This window comes from Neopsephotus bourkii, unplaced genomic scaffold (assembly GCF_033783945.1).
Source record: "Neopsephotus bourkii isolate Nb327-2 ecotype Australia unplaced genomic scaffold, CSIRO-AGI_Nbou_v1 NB_1655, whole genome shotgun sequence".
Lineage (NCBI taxonomy): Eukaryota > Metazoa > Chordata > Aves > Psittaciformes > Psittacidae > Neopsephotus > Neopsephotus bourkii.
In genome coordinates this window covers 3,270,895-3,291,687 of record NW_026902129.1, presented here as the reverse complement: position 1 = coordinate 3,291,687, position 20,793 = coordinate 3,270,895, and the positions used below count along the sequence as shown (strand labels likewise).

Below are 20,793 nucleotides of genomic sequence, written 5' to 3'. Positions count from 1 at the left end.
ACCATGGGCTAGTTCCCCCGCTTCTTTTCTACCCTCCAGAAAAGAGAAGGAAATTCCCAATCCAACACACAACTGGCAGGTTGGCAAAACAAGTTTGAAGCAGGTGCTTTGGGCTTTGTTACTCTTTTATGTTCTTTCTGCTCTGAAGAAACCAACACCCAAAGAGCTCCTGGAAGAGCTCCATGTCTCTGATTCTGCAATTAAGTGTGAAAACAGAACCTCCCAAATAATCTTGCCTTTCTGGGAGTTAAATTCAGGCTTTAAGAAGGATTAGCGAGAGAAACATTCAGCACTAGTCATACTCATTTGGGTAACAGGCAAGTTTCTGCCTGTGCTCACTTCTAGTATTCATTATGAGTGTGTATTAGTGACTTCCTAAGCAGTAATCCCAGCTGAATAGTAAATGAAGTAGTGTCTTCTGCTGTAATAATTTCCTGTTCTTTTAGCATTGTTTATATACCATCAACAGCATGCTGATACATTAACAGGGTACCCAGTGCTTGACTATTTCATTACCCTTTGCTTTATTTATCTCCCGAGATTGCTGGGAATCCTAAAAGGATTAAGCTGATTTTTAGATGATTTTGGTGCTGAAGCACAGTGGGTTTGAATTCTTTTGTTTGGTTGGTTTTCTTGGCTCCTTTAAAAGTTTTCCAGTAAAGATGAGGACCTATTTGTACTAAATATAAGCCTGCTCAAAATAGTTTGCTTTTGTTTATTCTAATGATTTTTCACAGATCCCTTAAAAACCAGAGGTCCAGAGAACACTGCTGCAGGCTGCTTCAGTTACACTTTGTATTAAACATGACACAGATCAGATCGTTCAGCATTTTGCTAAATGGAAGCATTACCAAGTACCATGGAATGGAAAATGCTTTGGGAGTAAAAGCACCGTGTTTTTCCAGAAATGCTTAATCTTAAACAGATCATTCAAATGGAGTGTAATAAACACTCTACTGCAGCTAATGAAAAGATTTTGTTCAACCTCAGTGGGCCCTCAACAGGCAGAGATAATATGCTTACCCTTGCTAACAACATTCATTTAGCTGTGTTTCCTTTCCTACAGTGGGAATTAGATTTCCTTCTCCATTGTTTGTACAGAAAGACTCAAAGACTCAAGAACATCATGTGGGAGCCACTGTGTTTAGAAGGAGTTGTGTGTGAATAGAAGATACCCCCAACTTCATGTTCAGCCATTTAGCTTTAGTTGAAAGAAGCATCCTTACCGTGCTTTTGAGATGGTGGGACCATACCAGTCAGCTACTTTACTACTTACCTTGCTGCAGTGAAGGACTGTGAGAGAGCCCTCATAAACAAGCAGCAAGCAGCCACCTCACATTCCAGCTCACACACATGTGATGATGGTATATTAAGCCATCCAAGTTTAAGTACCTCTGGCTGGAAATGTTTATCTTTTTTTTTCCCTAGCTTTCATTCCCAGCTTATTCCAAATCCTAACCCCAAACTTAATGTACTTCGTTCTTACATTACCTACTTTGAAGTCTATGGAACTGAACTGGGCAGGCTCCCACCACCTTCAGTTGACTCCAGACCAGACTTCGGCTGGTACATTTTATCTAGAGAACATTTTCAAAGACATATAACTGTTGACTTCCAAGGTCATTTCATAAGGACCAGGATGCACAAAGAAGCAAGCAGAGGCACAGAGCGATTTGATCAGGGGCACAGTCACCTAAGTATCAGAGCTGAGGGTAAAATTTAGGGATCTGGCTTACTACTTGCACCAAAGCATAATTCGCCGTCTTTGGGGTTTGTTTTGTCTTTTGCTCTTTTTCATCCGTATTTCTTCACTGTTAGAATTAAAATGGCCAAGGTCATTTATACCCCGAATTCCTTTTCTTGTCCTGAAACCAGCAATGAATGCTTTCTCTAAAGGTGCCACATGCTACAGTTTTCTCTCTGAGAACGTGGGATAGGGAGGAGAAAGCTTCATTAGTGACCCTTTTGCTATGTAACCTTTCCTTAAAATGTCAGCAACTGAGCTTCCACAGAGAGAACAGCAAATATTGAAAGAGGAATGTGAAGGGCATTATGAAAGAAGAAAGCAAGAAAAGGGATCTGCTCAGACAAGTTTCTCAGGAAAGGTGATGTAATATGTACTGTAGAAAATCCTAGCAGTTGACATAACTTACTCTCCTTCTAAGTAGCTGTGGCTGCCAGCAGGCTGGGAGAAACAAAACATATGGCTGGGAATACAGCTGAGCAGACTGTTTTGTCCAGAAGAAATATAGTAGGTGTAAACCTTGTTTTCAAAAGATGTCATTGAAGTGTAATTGAAAAGTGTCCTATTAATTAAAGCTGAGCAACCAATGGATGAAGTCTCATCTCGGGACAGTTCATGGGGATACTGTAACATTAACTGCTGCATGCTGGGAGCACTCAAGGGGCTGCTGCTTGGATGCCATGGTGCATGGTTCTGTCACAAGCATACAGACCTGTTCCCAGAGTTTTGCCAATGTTTAACAAGTATGTAAACAGCTGTCTTGAAAGTTGTCTATTGACTGACTTGCACCTAGTTCAGCCTGTTTTCTGATGGAAATTACTGTTCTTGGCATGAAATGTTGTGTGTGTGTCTGCATCTGTGTGTAACTGGGATCCTCCTTCCCTGTTACAGCAGACCTGACAGAGAGGCACAGGCTCTTTGAGATATTGAAGATATTAGATGTTTGTGAAAGAAGGTGACTGGGTTTTCTCTGCAGGGCAGTGGCTGCAGGGACCTGTGCTCTCAGTTGGCCTTGGAGACTCCAAGAGGTCCAAATCTGGAGGATCCCAGATTTTCTTACTCTGCTTATCACAGAGCTTATTAGTTTAAGAATCTTCGCTGAAGCCTGAAATGTTTCATCTTTAAAAACACTAGCTTCTCTACTTTGTTCCACCTGGTACATTACAGAGCTCCTGTGTGCAGAGACTGATAAAAAGTACCACTGAAGCATGAATGTATCCCTTTTCAGGTGGGCTAGTGCATAAAAATTGGGTAGACTGGTAAACAGAAAGTCCCAACCCATGGACCATTGTGGATTTATTAATCATTGCCAACAGAGGAAGAGCTGTATAGGAGGAATGTCTTTCATGGAAATTGTGTTTAGTTGTAGGACTGAAATACATGGTCTGTTACTTCTTAATAACTACTGCTAGCACTGTTCAGACAGCCAACAGGCATGGTTTAATGAAAAGAATGTGTGGTTGTTTTCATAAGGTTTTTGTGAATAATGATGCCAAAGCTGCAGGAGATCCCTGATATTTCTGATGGGACTACTGTCATGTCAGAAGTGTCATGTGCTACCTTCTTGCTTTACTGTGTATTGGTTACAAGGCAATCACAACCACTGACATTGCTAGGTGTTTTCTCACAGTGGGAGTAGAGGCACGCTGTTAAATCTTTAGGAATGTCTGAATATTCTTCCTCTGCTTCTGCTACATACCCACTCCTTTGCATTTTCCCTTTTATTCCAGGTGAAGTCTGGATAAGAGCTGTCAGGAGACCTTTTTAGGTGGTTTGAGGTGACCAAGTGATACTGATATTGAACCACAGTTTTAGAGGACTGGCACCAAAAAGCCTGTTGTTATGCTGAGTGTTTAGAGGACTTCCTCAGCTGCCCAAAAATCAAGCCATAGATATTGAGCTCCATTCGAAACACAGTAAGTCAGGCCTCAGAAGCCTGCATCCATTGCATAATTGAGTTCAGAACTGTAAGAGTCACCACCCTGTCATCAACTGTTTTAAACCAAGCCACAGGAAAAATCACTAGAGCACAGTGCTATGTAGCTGACATTCACATTGCCACATCTCTCCCTGTTGTACTAAACCTACAATAAATGTGTTCTTGTTAGTATACCATAGCACTGTGCTGATGCTTGGTTGCATTTCAAGAACTCCCTCAGCTATAGCAGTACTGAGGCCAGAAACCTGTAGTGGATCCTTGGAATGGCCCAGCCCACTGCCAAAACCTGTCTTGTTTCTTGGCCATGACAAAAGCTCAAGATTTCTTTGTGCAACTTAAGTTCACATCCTAAGCTGGCAGGTGCAGAAGACATCTCCTAAGTTGGCCAGTTACTTAAGCAAAGTGGCAGTCTACTTTTTCACTGGGGCAGAAAAACAAGGATCAGAAAGCAGCGTTTACCAAAGTGAAAATTCTCTCCCCATATACACTACCACTAAAGGTTACTGTAGCCCTAAAGAGACAGTAACCTTTCAAAAAGCTCTCCAGGATGTAGTATCTGGTACATATCCCTTAAGGTTACTGTATCCCTAAGATAAAGCAACATTTCAAAAAGCTAATCTTGGTTTTTCCTTGCAGTTTGCTGGGCTCTGTGTAAGAGAAAGTTTCTCCCTACTAAAACCTCAGTGGCTAGAGAAATAGGCAAGAAAGGGCGGTATAACTGACTGCTTCTTTAGCATAGAGATAAAAACCATCTGTTTGCTCCCGTTGGCCTTTGGGACAGCATTTGATAGTGCAAGACTTTGTACTGCTGCTCCCATTAACTCCTTTCTGGTGTCACAGTCACATATAGCCCTTTCCCATTCCAACATAACCCCTATACATACTCTTCTTTACATTTCTTTATGAAAGTCCATTTGTAGCATGAAAAACTTGTATCAGAAACAAAACTATTTAAATTTCTCATGTTTTCTTATGTTTCTTCTTTTTGGGGGGCATCTGAGCACAGTTGCTGAAAGTCTGGGAACGTCTGCTGATCCCATTGGGATTTCTTTCCCTCCCCATCCCTAAACCAGGTGGCATTTCTAGCTTCAAATTTTATAGCAGAGAGCACGTTAAACATCACGTCTGAGAGAAATGGGAAACAACACAATGGGGTTGCAGTTTTAGGTGCTGCAAACAGCCCAACTCTTTGTATTACAAATCAACCACATTTTTTGCTTTAAAGTGTGAACAGTCCATGAAAAAGCTACATGAAATCCATTTTCTGGGTGAAGGAATGTACGCTTGCCTAGTTTGCTTCCTATTAGGTTATTAACACTTACTGCATCTGTAACTGCTGGTTATTGAAGGAAGGACTTAACTTTCTACCAGAACCCTGGGACTAATTAAAACATTGCCATTAATGTTTAATGAGAAAGTTGTTACTTTCACCAATAAACTGGCTTAGACTCCTAGTCCCATAAAGCACAAATGGCACATACTGAATCATAGTTAACAGTGGATTTGGAGAAAAAAGCAGTCAGAGGAGTGCAGTTTGTTGCATAAGTTAAGAATGATTGGTTGCTTTCTTACTTTCCCCGCCAGTACTGGGTAATATATATGCTAACTAGTATTCATCTCTCAGCAAGGCATCCAGACCTGGTAGGGCCAGTTCTTTCTTCCAGTAAGACCTTTGCATCATAAAACAAAACGGCCCAGACAAACATGCCCAGGGGGAAATGCCATGCTTATAGGAACTTCCAAAAGCCAGGGTATAGCTAGCATATTGCTAGCATAGCTAGTTGTCTTGGGTGGGGGAGAATGGCCTGTTAGAAAGGAATGGATAGCACAAATGGAGAAGAATAAATAAGACACTTGAGGATGTGTCTAATGGATCTGAATATCAAGTGCAGGAAAGGAGGAAGCTTTGCTTCTTTTCTGTGCCAGCCTTGGGCAGAGGAGTGAATTGGTAAAAGTTCTGTATATCTATCAGCCAATTCTGCTGTCTTACTATTTGTATCTTCTCTGGTACCAAGTTATGCTGTGTTTAGAGTGATTTGATTTACACTGAAGAAGCCTCACATGAGGAGAGTAACATTTGGAGACAATGAGTCCTCATTGCTAATGTTATAAAGGTTAAGAAAAAACAAAATACCACAAGCTGTTTCACAGTGCACTTATAGAGAGAAGGGTAAAAACAGTGAATACTGTGTTCCGTTCCATTCCAAATGCTTCATTTAACAAAGATTAAATACTCATCTGAACACTGTCACTTTGAGGTACCTTCCTAATCTGGTTTTGCTCTTGCAAAGAGTGGTATAAATCAAGAATTACTCTATTGAGGTCAACGAGGCTATTACCTCATATTAAACTCAAAAGAGAGTGAGTCTTGCTTTTTACCTCTACAGCAAATACATTCAATTCAGCATAAGTACAGCTGTAAGTTTAAGTGCAAAGCAAGAACAGAGCCAGTTGGTAAATCTGTGCCCTAAATTCAGTAGAGAGTTTCTGAGTATTCTTGAACACTGCAGAACTAAATCTCCTTTTCCTCCTGTATAATCTAGTTTATTTGCCCCAGAAAGAATTCTGTTTTCCTTTGGGTAAACAAAAGGCCATGTAAAACACAATGCTGTGTTCTGAGCAAAAACCTCAACAACCATAGCTTGTATATATTAAAATAACCAACAACCCACAGACTTCTGTTTTGAAGATAAATACAGGTTTTGAGTGTATCAGCATTTTTTATTCCATACCAGTTTTCTGCATTGTGTAAAATACACACCCTTAGGAGTGAACAGCTATGATAAGTTGTTAAAAAACAAATTATCTAGGAAAGTAATTTTTTCCATTATGAAAGTGGCTTGTCATATATTAGGGAAATTAATTAGTCACATAGCACACCTTTCACAAGCTCAGAAGTACTAGACTATGGCCTATATGTTCCCACATGTAACAGGAGCAGCTCTCCTTTTTGTACATACACCACTATCACTCCACAGTTTCTGATTATGTTTTATTCATCTGTAATCATAAATCACTCACAAATCTGTCCAAAGCCTAAAGCTAATCAAACCGGTTCATATTTCTGGCATGAGCTATTCTATTTGCACATCTTTCCAGATTAAAACATTTCTTGTTATGATATGGAAAGATTCCAGGTATGTGGTGTTCAATGGGAAAAGGTGACAGCATGACATTTAGGTGATGTATGTGTGGAGAAGGGAAGAAAAGCAACAGGGAAAGAAAGACACATTTGCTTTTGACCCACTCAATAGAAGAAAGTCAACTGAGCAATAGCTGCCCACGTCATCCCTTGTTTTAGCACTCTGCTTTCTGGGAATGTTCAGCTTAGAGAAGGCTCAAGGAGGATCTCATCAATGTGATGAGATATATGAAATACCTGAAGGGAGAGTGTGAAAAAGAAGGAGCTAGGCTCTTTTCAGCAGTGCCCACTGATGGGACCAGAGCAATGGGCACATGCTGAAACACAAGAGGTGCAGTCTGAACATCAGTAGGTGCTTTTTCACTGAGGGTGACTAAGTGTTGGCACAGGTTGCCTAAGGAGGCTGTGGAGTCTATCCTTGGAGATACTCAAAAGCCTTTTGGATATTTTCTTGGGCAACTGGCTGTAGGCAGCCCCATTTGAGCAGTGGAATTGGAGACCTCCAGAAGTCCCTTCTGACCTCAGCCCTTCTGGGATACTGTGATACTGCTTTTGCCTCTTCTCAGTGAGAAAGTGAGGCACCTTATTTTCTTGGTGGGTTCCTTCAGTCAGGAACAGCAAATTTTGGAAACACTAGGGATGCGCCAGGAGCTCTGTAAAGGTCTCCAACAAGCAGAGTTTGCAGAGTGAAGGAATGAAATGCTTGTGAAGACAGGATGGCAACATTACATCTGGCAAATTAATAGAAACAAAGCAGGAGTGAAAGAATTGCATATTACTTCCACTTCAGTCATTCCGAGTAACATTCCTATCATTTTTGTGTCAGGGAGGGAGAGCTGTGACATAACTAATAAGTATACCTCAAGTATTACCTGAGGACAGCTTTGTGCCAGTGGCAGTGGGAGCACAGGAGGGATGCTGAGAACTACTGTGAAAGGACTTGTCATGTGCAAAAGCAAAGCGGAGCTATCTGGATACCTGATTTTTATGACATTTAATTTCAGTGCAGACTAGTGAGGCCTTGGTAGTATCTGGGGTTGTAATAGTGTTTTTCAGAATAGTTTATCATGTCATTCTCCTGCACAGGATGAAGATAAGCACATCAAGGTGTACTCAGGCCTAGGGGCTTTACAGTGCCAGCTGCTAGTGCTGCAAGCTGCAACATTTAACTCTAGCCATAGACAAGAATTAAGGGCTGTACTGTGATCACACTGGGGGAAACATAGAAAAAGGGTCACACGCCTTCATCTCCTGTGACTGGCTTGCCTTCTTGAATGCGAGCTCTCCTACATGCTAAGCAGTAGCTGAGATGGACTGAGATGGTGGGCAGCAGAAAAAGTTGGAAGGCAAGTTCAGTGCCAGGCTCAATACTGCCTTTGTTAGAATGCTGCTTTCCTGGAACGGTTTCGCATCTGCATGGCAAGACAAGGTGGCAATTTCTTTTTCTTGCTTAAGTGCATTTGGCAAAAGGGCAGGATAGAGGAGACTGAACCTTTCACAAACACATGTTCTGTAACACCAAGCTGAGTTCAAGCAAAGTGCAGCACTTTCAAACTGTACCTGGCACTGTAGGGCAACCCTGACAAGCAAGATACAGAAGTTCAATTGCAGCTTTAATGCAGAGTAGCAACTTTCCGTCTGTCACTGGAAATACAACATCTTGCCAAGTTTCAAAGGTGGCATTTTATTCATACTCTGTAGTACACAACCCTGTTATCAAATAATAATCCCTTCATCTTTAGCTGGTGCTGATGGAAGTGGAGCTCTTGAAACATCTTGCTGTACTCTGCCCCTGCTCCCTATAAACACAAGTGCCTGCAGCTGAAAAGTCTATGTTAAGTGGCTGGCTTTCTCTAACGGAGACCTCAGAGAAGCACTGCTGGGCTTAACATATTGTTTTGCCCAGGCATATACAAGTGTATTGCAGAAGGCACTATGCAAATAGTGTTCACAGAGTTTATAATTTCCTGTTAGAACAGCAAAGAAAAGAAGGTCATTGATTTAAACCAGAGAATACAAATGACTTCCTGCCCACAAAGCTGCCAAATGCTTGGAGTTATTGATTCTTTTCCTCCCTGCTGCTAACCAAACACTTCTGGTGCTGTCATGGGCGTCGTCAGCTTATTGACTAAGCAAACATAACCCATTAAGCCAAACATTTTAAAAATAATAGAAAATTACAGTGGCTATAGTAAAAGAAAATCTGCATTCCAGGAAAAAAGAAAACAAATAGGAGAGGAAAACCAGTTCCTGAAGTTAATTAACTTTTATGTAGATTCAAGTTTCTGGAATCTAAGTTTGGATCCAAAAGAGAGAGAAAAGAATAAATTGAAAGAAGACTGGGGAAAAAAAAAAGAAAGCCCTTTCCTAAATAAGCAAAAAAAGAGAGAGTGCAGAGAAGTGAATACTTTCAACTTTAAGACACCCCTCCCCCCCAAAAAAAAGAAGAAAATGTTGCAAAATTGAGATTGAAAGGCTAAAAAGGTGCAATAGCAGCATGGTAAGGGCATGTTCATATTTATTTATGTACTTCTTAGCAGCAGGAGGCCTGTGCTGTTGTCTGAATATTGTTTGTGAAGCCAGAGCTGAGCACAGCTGATGCCTGTCCTCAGAACATGTCAGTTTGAAGGTAGCATGCATTGTATTAATAATTGTAGAACAATACTTGCTGTCAAGTTGGTTACAAGGCAGTAGTTCACTGAAGGGGGGCTGACAGTGTCAAAAAGCATTAGACCAGAGCCAGCAAATGCTTTATATGCTACAGCTGAACCCAATGCCCTGGATCTGACTTTAAGGCATCTGTCTGCTTTGGAGAGCATGTGTTTTTCTGAAGAAGCAGGAAACAAGTTGCTTTTCTCTCTTCCTCCGACCATCTGCCTACACACAGAAGTCAAAGAGCAAGAAGCAAGGGAACAAATCATAGTACGTTGTAAATGGACAGGGATACTTTGCAGACAAAATAATCTTCAGGAATACGAGCATACGCTCAGGAGAGGTGTTTAGAGGCAGCAGGGAGACAGCTACCAGGTTGGGAGACCACAGAGAGGGCTGCCTTTCCCCTGGGACTGGCTGTTGCAGGTGCGGCTGCTGGTTTCCTTGGCCGAAAGCCTTGCAGTCCTTTGGTGTGAGAGCTAGCAGTGAGGGAAGAGCCAGTCCGAAGGGACACCAGGAGAGAAGTAAACAACCAGATTACAAAGTGATGAAAACAAGGGTATCAGCCTTCTACAGTGACTTAGAAGAAGGTGGGAGGCTTTCTTCCTCACCCTCATGCCTGTTGACTGAAGAATACTATTAAGGCAGGTAGTCACAGATTATTAATGACCTGGTAACAGCTTCTTTAATTTTCTAATAAGTGCCAGCTGCGGCTGCTGTAATTATTCTACAACACACCCTGTGCCATGCTGCAAAATGCTTCTATTTTTTATCACTGGAACACTGTTGTGCCTCATAACATGCGTGTACAGTACACAGGCAACTTTAAGTAAAACTACATCTTAGGCTGTCAAAGCGTTTTGCAGCCATTAAATGTCGCTATCTTCCAGCAAAGTAGGAACCAGGAAGTGTTTAGTCACTTATTTTCACATGTGTGAATTGAGACACCTAAAGTTTATGGGTTTAGCCATAGTGATGCAGTGAGTCAGTCCCAGAGCTGCTTGTGAAACCCAGGAGCACCATCTTCTGCTGTGCCTGTACAAGAGCTGCAGACAAATTGGAAATTACACTCAGCTGGGGCTTCTTGTACCTAAGCAGAGGTCCCTGGGAGTAAGCATTGTATAAAAGTGATGGTATCTCTTTATCCCTCTTCCTGATTCCCGCAACAAGAGAGCTCAGTAGCATGCAATGAGAAAACAAAAGTGAACAGAAAAATACATGTGTTGTGGCACCCTTTGGAGCCTTCATTTTCTGAAGTCTGCAGGCATGGATCCGTGCCAGCTCATTAGCAGCAGTGATTCCCCACTAACTGGTCCTGTTCCCTTTCCTAATGGCTCACAGCACACCTATGTGTCTTGTGTGTGCCACTTTTGTCATACTTCATTGTATTTAGCCCTTAGCAACCTAGCATTTTCCCAGCAAACCCCACAACCAAGTATTTGAAGTAGCAGTAAGTTTGAGGAAATAACATATTGTTAGCAGCCCTGTTTGAAAGTTTCTAGTGAAGGTGTTCTTCACAATGCCAGAAAGCAGCCTACTTTTCAAAGATATCAGCACTTTTAGGAAACAGTGATCCTGTAAAAGTATTGCCTGTTGAGCCGACAGAAACCACATGATGTTTTGAAAAATCTCACTCATCAACAGTATGTAAAAATGTGGTTTGTGCTTTTGTCCAGCTCTTGGATTGTCACACCCCGTTGTTGGGCAAAGCCCTGTGCCGTAGCTCCATAGAAAAAGCTTCTCCCCATATCCCTAAAGGTATGTTGCTGAAGGAAACAGCCCTAGAGTTGTGGTGAGCCTCTCTAGGCTGGAATGTTTTAGCCTGAGAGAGGAGATGGTGGTGTATGTGCATGGACACAGCCCAGGTCTCTGGAGACCAATTGCCTGACTTGACACAGGATTCCTGTAGAGTCATTTCATGTTTTTCTACCACAGCTCTGCAAAATGAAAGGAAAAAACTATTCCTGCCATTCCTCATGGGAACTGTGGAAAGACCCAATATTTAGTGAATAAAATAGAAACATCATTTAAAGCATTAAACAAGGAGATATTTTTCCCCTCAAATCTTTTCCCACACATGTTCTGAGGGGGAAAATACGGATTGCAGTCAGTTGTTCCCTGAAATTCCTCTTGCCCTGACTCATTTTTGGAAGAGAAGCTGATTCACATTCAACTGCCTTGTGAGCATCCAGCATATCTTTTTCCAAGGGTGGACTGATAAATCAATAGCTGTTTCTCAGATCAAGTTAAAGGTCTGAGTCCAGGTGCTGCACCTGCAAACAGTGTGGCAGGTTCCACCATTTCCTTCACCCTTTTGCTCTCTCCATCTCTATCTTGCACAGCTCTGCACAAGTTAACAAGCTGGATCTGTCTGAGCAGAAACTTTCAAGTATTATAGAAGTTTCTTGTATTTTCTTTTTGAATAGTTCCCATCAGAACTTTTTTCCCTTTTTGTCTTTGAGAATAGAATGTTTCTAGGTCAGAATCCCTGTTGGTCTTGTGCTGGTTTTGGTCTTCAGTGCTTATTAAAGTCACAAGTCTTTGAGGTTATATTTTCCTCAGATCTTAATTTGTGTTAACAGATTTAGCTGATACTGAACCAGATCTGCTCATATGGGCAACGACCCACTTCTGGAAGTAATCCAGGTGTCCAAGATATTAGAAAGTAATTAGTTTTTCTCAAAACCTTTCACTTTCAGGTGTTGATCTGATGTATTTCAAAGGGACTTGCCTTTCTGAAGAAGGGTAGGGTCAGCTTTTTCTGAAGGAGAGGCCCTTCTGAGGAGGGTGTAAAGATGAGTGCTTGAAAGAAACTTACCACATTGGAGAATCTGGGGGAATTTAGGGTAGCATTTTGTTTATTTTTGGTTTTCAGCAGGAGATATGGGGAAGAGCAAGGTGTTTGTGAAGTGCCAAAAGTGTGTACTGCTATAATACTGTGCAATAAAAGGCATTATATCAGCAAGGTGTTTGGCCGTGGGACTGCTAACATTCCTGTTAGCCCTGATTCTTTTTAAGACTTTGTAAATTGGGCTCCATGCTGATCACAGCAGAGTAGATCACATCTTTCACCTCCTCATTTCCGGAAGCAGATACATTACAAGGGAACAAGATCATATGATTTACACTCTGTTCCTGCCTTAAACATTTTTTCCCTGTGACTGCCTCCCCTGGCATTCAGTTCCTTTAGGCCACTGTCTGCTGTGTGCTTATTTAGTGCATGCATGTGGATTGTGTTATTGAAGTTAGTAAGGCCACAGGCAGGCATGAGCCTTACCAGGATTGGAGATAGAGACTGTGAACTTCCAGGCAGGTACTAGCTTTTAACATAGCCACAAACAGCTCTTAGCCCAATGACATCTGCAGTACTTCTACAAACTTTTGTGACCGTTTTATCTTTCCAAAGTAAAATGTGACCTGTTAGCCAAGTGGTTTACTACAGACTCTTTGTGTTTCTGCATGTTTTTTTTCCTCATCTCAGGATTTAGTAAGTTGACTTAAAGCTAGATAGGTTCTTGGGTTTGGCTTTGAGATGTTGTCAGTGTTTTCAGCATAATTAATGTATTTGACACAGATAAATGCCCACGGACTGGCAAGAGAGCTAAATAGTCATCCCTGCACAGAAAGCATTGCAAGCTCTTTGATGTTTCAATGATAAATGGCTTGGTAGTCTTCACTGATCACTTACCTTGCAGGATCAGTGAACCTATTCTAGGAAACCATATACAGAAAATTCACATCACACTATGAAAACATCCCTGGCTTCACAGTCCGCTTCTGCTAGTCTCATCCTAAACACGGTGCTATTCCCTCTCATCCTGAGAGCATGAGACAGTCAAAGGACTATATTTGCTGTTTCTTTATGAGATTCTTTTGTTCTGCTGTGCCCATCTGGAAGCTGGGCTCTGACGCATGCTGTGGGAAGGCATACGTACAACGTGGAGCAATTCTTTTGAACCTTGGATTGCAGCTCTTGTGACCTCACTCCCAGTGGCAGGGAAGGCAAGAAGCTGTCCTGTAGGTTTCTCAGGTAAACCACTCACTGTTAAAACCATAAACACAACTGATTCTTTTCTTCCTACATTTGGAAGAATGCGGGAAGTTGCAACTTGGATGCAACTTTTTCATTTCCCTACTTAGGAATTCTTACTCTTACATCCTTTGCAGTTCACCTCTAAAAGACAAAATGTGGACATTCACACCTTCCTCCTGCCTCCATGATGTCCCATTACAGAAACATACAATTAGGGATGCTAATGACAGATTATTAGGCATTAACCTATAATGCTGTGCTCCAGTAACAGCAAAAATGGGTCACTCTGTAGGTATAATTATCCTGCTTCTCCAATACTATACCCTAGTTGTCTCTTTTCTGTGATATCCCTAGTATTTCAGTATAAAGCATGGGCAGCTCTAGTTGTCTTTGGAGGATGATCTGGAGCAGGTTGCTGAACTGGCTGGCGCATGAACCTGGCTTTCAGAAAGACTGAACAAACTAGGTTGTAGCACATTGTTGCAACTTCGGAGAAAAGCAGAACAGGATTTAGGTACCTGCCTTCGTTACCTGCAGTTAGGAAGATAGACTCCATTTCATAGAGGGATAAACCAAGGGGTGGCAGGAGAAGGCTCCTTGGACAACAGGAATGGTGTCCCCAGCCTGGCAGTGGTGCAGTAGCCTGCAGGGAAAGAGGGCACATGGGGGGGGGGGGGAAGGTGGGCAAGCAGGAGGAAAAGAAATGCATACAGGCAAGCCTGTCAGATAAGACTGTAATTGAAGAGCACACAAGGGAAGTGGTCTGTGGCAGTGGAGTACAAAACACGTATGACGATACCTAAAGATATAGAAATGTGCAAATGAGAGCACCCAAGAAAGGAGAAAAAGGAAATGAAACCAAAATATCTGTAGGCACCATGTGAGGATTTGTGCTAACTGATCAAGCTGCTTGTGCTGTAGTGTGTGCCCCAGGAGATGTGATACAACTACAAGAATGAGGTGGCTGCTTAGAGTCCTTAATCATTCTATTGACTACTTTCACTTCCCTTGTTAATTAGGTAACAGCAAACGCAGAAAATAAGCTTAATGCAGTGTCCTGGCTTGTAAGTAAACTTCTTCATACCTACAGCTGTCCCTTCAAAGCATTTAACTAGGGGAAGTTACACATTCCTAGGAATCAGTCCACAAGGAGACCCTGGAAGGGACCATTTCTGTGCTGGCTGAAAAGGCGTTTTGCCTCCCTAAATGCCAAACTGTGCCTTGTCAGTGCAGATCCTGCAGATCAGTGCAGATCTTTGGTATTTCTGAATGTGGGGGCTGGGGGCACAATTTGTGCTGTTACTTCTCAGAAATGAGGTAAATAGTACATTGAGACTATTTCCGTGAAAAAGGGAAATATAAGATGCTGAAATGATGGTCCTGTTGAAACACTTCTTCTGTACTGTCCTCTCTTTGGTGACAATACTGATGATGAAGGTATTTTGTAGACAGTAAGTATCAAGAAGCTGTCTGTAAAATGTTGTCCTGGCATGTTGTTAGTATAGAAATTGGCTCACACCCAGATGCCTTATGGATCTTTCAAGATCAATGGATGGGCAAGAGAGCAAGAATGTAAAATGCAGGTGTGTGCTTGTGTGTGGTTTGCCTGACATTACCCTTATCTCCTGTACTTCCATGACTGCCTGGGTGGCTTGCAGAAAAGCTGGACCTGGGGCTGACTCAAATCCCACCAGCCCAAGGGAGAGTTTACTTGCAGAAGGGTTAGGCAACAGTTCCAGCCTTGAAGTCAGATGCTCAAGTCCATGTTCAGGCCTATTGATTAAAATTTTAATCTAATAGTTGTCTCTTTTCACACGTATTTAGTGTGTCATGCAAGCATCTCAGGACCACAGTGGTTCAAAGTGATTTGAAGGCTCCCAGCCACTTATATTGGTGGCCTGGCAATATATTGTCTTGGACAGGCAGGTAGGCAGGCAGTGGCCCAAACTGAGATAGCGAGCAGTGATCACACTGAGTTTGCATGGATCAAGTTGCTTCTCTGACTTCAGAACTATATTATCGTTTACTGTTTGGTCTGTGATAGCACCCAGAAGCTGGATGTGCTGGTGGAGCGTGGTAGTGCCAGGATGAGGAGAAGGAGGAGGAAGAAACATCTTCTCCAAAGAACCTGCAGCCCCAGATCCTTCACTTGGGTCTGAGGGAAATAAAATGTCTGTGGCTTGGTGGAAGTGCCCCCTTGCTTCATGCTGCCTGCCTTTGGTGGATGTACCCAAGACAAACCTCTGCAAAATGTATTTCAGAGACCAAACCAGAAGATCTGAATTTGCTGAAATAAGGGAGAATCTCATAAACCCAGACTATTTTTAGAAGATCCTCTGTGGAGAAAACAAGTCTAATTAAAACCAGACTTCATTGTTGTAGTAACCCACCATTTCACATGTGACCCTGGGAGTCTTCCACGTCTGAGTTTGTTAAATCTTGTTATTAACTACCTGAGTTCTGCTTAATTTCAGAGTCAAGCGTGAATCACATACTACCTCCTCCACCATTTCTTACTATTTTCAAGGCACAAAATGAGCACTGCACTTGTTAGGAAGCTCTGCTCCTTAATACTCATTTTTAGAGAGCAGTAACTTACTATGATTTAATATCTCTTGGTAAGTGTAGGCTCAGTGACTTTGTGTGTGCTAATCTCCACTTAATCGTTTACCACTGCAAATAGCACAAGGGAAAAGATGTTTTTGAAGAACAGCCTAGCTTGGAAATTGTGCTTTTTTAATTACCAGCTGTGAAGAAATCCGTTTTTCCACTAGTTGACTTGCATACTTTTTAGTGGTATAACAGGTTCTGAGGGGAGATCTCCACCACAGATAGCAACATGAACTTCCCTCCTCAGGAGGCAAGTGCATGTTGTATCTATAAAATTCTCCTAAATGCACTGTCTTACAGCTACTCCCTTTGTGGCAAGTGAAGTTGAGGGGGTTTGGTCCTTTCCTTTAAGAGCCTCTACACTTTGCAGGCTGTAAATTGCTTTCACAAAGGCTCAGGACAGGAGGCACACCTCTGGGCATGCCTCTGCTTTCCTTCCCTTCTCTGCTCTACCACACTTCACCAGAGCAGCAGATGGGAGCAGCTAACATGGCTGGCCAAAGGGCAGAAATCCTTGCTAGGAGTCCTTGCCAAAAACAGCTCCTTACTATATTTCAGTCTTATACAAGCTGACACCAGTAGTATCTCCAGTGTCATCATTCAGAAATCATCAGCAACTGCATGCTGAGATGCTCAAGGGTTTGGATGCACCACCTGGACATTCATGCAGCAAGAGACCCTAATGGCAGGGGAAGGGAGCAGCAGCCCCCTCACAGAGAGGCACTGGATTCCAAAGACACCTCTGTCCTTGCTGTTGGAAGCTACCAGGGAACTGTGGGATCAAAGAGAAGGTTTGCAAGGTCTTGAGAGACTTGTTAAAACGCGTAGCTCTGAACCTCTTCCCGCAATGTGCTGTCATGGGACTGGCTTGGGAAAAGAGCTGAGAAACAAGTGGGAGGAGAGCATGAAGGGCTAGCCTGGGGATGGGATGGTCCAGCCTGCAGGTTTCCCACTGTGACTGAAAGCAAGGAGAGATCTTCTCCCTGTTATATCAATTAGGACTTTCACAGAGCTAGTGTGGGCTGTGCACCTCAGCCGCCCACACCCCTGCCTCAGCAGGGCCAGCAGCAGTGACAACTGCAGGCAGGGTCAGCGCATCAGGAGCAGCCAGGAGTGCTGCATGAGGCAGTAGTGCTTGCTGGGATCACCCCTTCTCTGCTGCCAAGCTTCCTTGCCAGATGGCACTGCCTTGGCACAGCATCATGAGGGCACTTGTGGCCCCAACCTGCTGTGAGCAGAGCTGGTGATGAGCGTGTGAGCACATTACTGATCAACACAAAGCTTCTCTTTCCATTCCCCTTGTTTGGATGCGAGCAGACTGCAAGACCTAACAAACCTCAAACCCCTAACAGTGAGTTGCAGAGCTTCTGATTTCCACCCTTTGCTAAGGAGATCCCCTGAGCTTTGGTCAAAACTTCCTCACTGGTGCAGGAGCTCCACATCTTCCCACTTCTATTCAACCTGTCAGCAGCATCTCCCAACCTCAGACATTTGAGTTCAATTACCCTGAATTTCATCACAGAGCAAATTTTGCCTGGCTGACACTCTGAAAGGGGCAAAACAAAATACCACAGGTCACAGTCTGTGGTATCTGATCCACCCTCCAGATTTACCACCTTTTCCCCCTCCCTGTTATGCTCTGTTGGTGTCGGATCCTGCCTGGCTATATCTTACAGAAACTTGGTTATTAATCAGATTTTGCAGTTTGAGGGGGAGAAATAACATTATAAATTGCAATCTAAGAAAGGTTGCAAACACAAGTGGGCTAGCAGAGAGCTCTTGCTGTGCTTGTAAAACCACCGATACCATTTCTCTGCAAAGACGCACTTGTACTTCCTCTGCTGCAACTTCTCACACTGCTCAAGTTCCCCAGGGGAAGTGAAAAAGAAAACTCAGAGATGCAGATCAGGAGTGAGAGATGACTGTACCAGTGGCACAATTTGGGGATTTTGGGGCATAAAGCACATATAATGCCCACATGCTTCTCTGAGTTATTACCATTACTAGCCATCCAGAAATGTGAAGTTAAACATTAAGAGCTCTTATAATCAAGTGAGCTAGTTAATAAGGAAAGCCTTCAACTAAGGAGAAGCATACATTACAATTGAATGCTAGTGCTGAGTAGTAGATGAAAGTTGGACCTGAGTTGCATTCATGGTTTCCTTTGGGCTAGAGGTTGCAGGAGATGGGCATGTGAGAAGAGGAGGCTGCCCATATCACCCTGACCTGTCCATGATAGGAAACAGTCCTGGCATTTGCGTCTCCATCTTCTCTAAACTGTGGTTGTCAGCTGAGCAATACCTGACTAACACATACCTGAGGGATGCTAGAAGAGGTTTTCACAACAGGACTCAAACAGCCTTGCCCAGGTTACGTTTCTGTAACTGGTTTGGGCCTTGGTTTATTAACCAGCTCTCACTGAGTGCAACACTTAAGTCACACCATTGTGGCACTGAGGCACGAAGCCTTTGGAATTAGAAACCTACAGCTTTCCCAAGTGTTCAGCTGTCTGCATGCCTACTTCAAAAAGGAGAGCCTTTTGCTAGCTTTTCTTTCTTTCCTTTATTTATTTATTTTTAAGCTGTTGTCAGGACCATTCCTCCCTTACATCCTAGCTGCAAGACAAGCAACAGCATTAAGTCGATACTGTGATGCTTGGTCAAGTCCCATCCTGCCACAGCCTGAAGCAACATGCTACTCTCCACTCACAACTCAGCTCAACTCCTACTAACCTGTTTTAGGCAGAACCATTAGCTCAGGATCTTCAGGCCACAGAGCCTCCTTCGTAGAATGTTTTGGGTTGGACAGGACCAGTTCCAACCCCTGCCATGGGCAGGGACACCTTCCACTAGAGTAGGTTTCTCCAAGCCCCATCCAACCTGGCCTTGAACACTGCCAGGGATGGGGGCAGCCAGAGCTTCTCTGGGTACCCTGTGTCAGTGTCTAGTGAAAAATGTCTTACTTGTATCTAATCTAAATTACCCCTGTCAGTTTAAAGCCATTCCCCTTGTCATGTCACTACCTGCCCTTGTAAAATAAATAAATCTTTCTCCAGTTTCATGTAGGCCCTTTCAGGTACTGGAAGAGTGATACAAGGTCTTCCCTGAGCCTTCCCACCCAATCCATGGAAACACATACTAGGTTGACTTTCTCAGAGGTGTTTCTTACTCTGCTGGGTCATGCATTCAAATGCCAAAATTGTGATTCATTAAAAGGGCAAGCTTGGGCTGGGGGGGTGCAGGAAGGAAGAGAAATAGCTTGCAAAATCCTTCCTGTTTACCCATGGCTTGGGAATAAAAACAGCACAACAGAATACACACACCCTGGCTCCATTATCTTCGCTGGCACAACACTGGTTTGGCTCTGTCCCTCGCCACTCCAGGCCAAATCCAGCCCTGCCGTGAGCGTGTTTACTTGAGAGGAGTTTACTCAAGAGGGAAATCCATTCCCTGAAGCCTGAATGCTCACAGTGTGCGAGTGAGCGCACAGGCACCCGGAGCCCCCGTGACAATGTGGCTCTGGCCCCTGGCCACACCAGGGAGGTCATTTTCTTCTCGGCAATTAGCAAAGTGGTGGCATCACTAAAAGAAGTTGAATAAACACATTCAACCCGGCTGGGTCCCCACGTTGCTCTGTTCTCACCACCCTTCCTTCTGGGCACACGGTGGGGCCCCAGTGAGGAAGAGCCCAATGTACTGTGCTTTCATTCAGGCCTGGTTGGAAAGGGCTTTTGGGAAAGAGGAGGAAGGGGGAGGGATAACCCTTTAGCTTTCTTCTTTTACAACAAATGTCTTCCTTTTTTTGTTTTCAGGGAAGAAAAATGCCAGCTTCTCTAAGAAAACTGCAGCAAATGGCTATTTTCATGGGACTGTTCAGCGGCGGGGGATGCATCGTGATGTATAATCTTATGCAAAGTAAGCCTTGCTGCTGTTAGCAACCTTATTTCTCCTCTGCCCCTTTCATTTGCTTTTGTGTAGCGGGGAAAATAGCAGCATGCAAGACATGAAAAGCAGATGAAGTTAAGGGAAGTGTGGCCGAGACTCTGGGTTCTGCTTCTGTGGGCTCCGCTTTGTTCAGCTTCAGAGCTGCTGCTCTCCCAAGTGCTGTTGCACACATTTCCAGAGGTATTGCATAGGGAGGAGGCCGTCATGGTCAGGAGAAAGTCTGGTTTCTGAGGGTGAGGGCAAAATAGATGCTTAGGCAGTAACGCAGGTTTCATTTCTTACTAAGATTTTACAACTGAGGAGGAAGAAAGCACCATCTGTGAGATGGTATTAATGTCTAGTGGTTTTATCTGTAAATCTCTGTGGGGCAGGCCCTAAACACAGCATGCCTGTGAAGTGCTAAGACACCATTAGTTTCTCCTGAATGAAGGGCAGATAAGAGCACTCAGTATCAAGAAGACTAGGACAAGGAAAGAAAAGCTAGACAGGTGATGTTGCTATATATAGACAGCTCTAGTTGCTGTCTGTCTTAGGCCATGAATTCGAGTTATTAGTCCAAATGACAGATGCTTATTTTATCTAAAATTGTTTCTAGATATTTAGCATCAGACTAGAAACAGGCTTTGCCTCTCTCAGGGGATGCTACATGCCTCTCAGCCCTATGCCTCTCCCTTGCTGGAGCTATCAAATGATACTGCTTTTGACCTACCCCTGTATCAGAGGATGCTG

At 43.2% G+C, this 20,793-nt stretch overlaps 1 protein-coding gene across 6 annotated transcripts in view; it reads left to right on the top strand.

Moving 5' to 3' along the window:
• Positions 1 to 20,793, top strand: part of LOC133223863 (cytochrome c oxidase assembly factor 1 homolog) — a 52,043-nt gene that overhangs the window by 24,154 nt on the left and 7,096 nt on the right. For 5 of the 6 annotated variants that reach the window (XM_061374965.1, XM_061374968.1, XM_061374966.1 and 2 more), the window contains one exon: positions 19,932 to 20,034. In XM_061374965.1, the coding sequence (XP_061230949.1) occupies positions 19,941 to 20,034 (94 nt within the window). In that variant the 5' untranslated portion in view covers positions 19,932 to 19,940. Of the gene's footprint in view, positions 1 to 3,474; positions 3,661 to 19,931; positions 20,035 to 20,793 lie in introns of those variants that run through there. The other variant, XM_061374967.1, reaches the window with a different exon arrangement.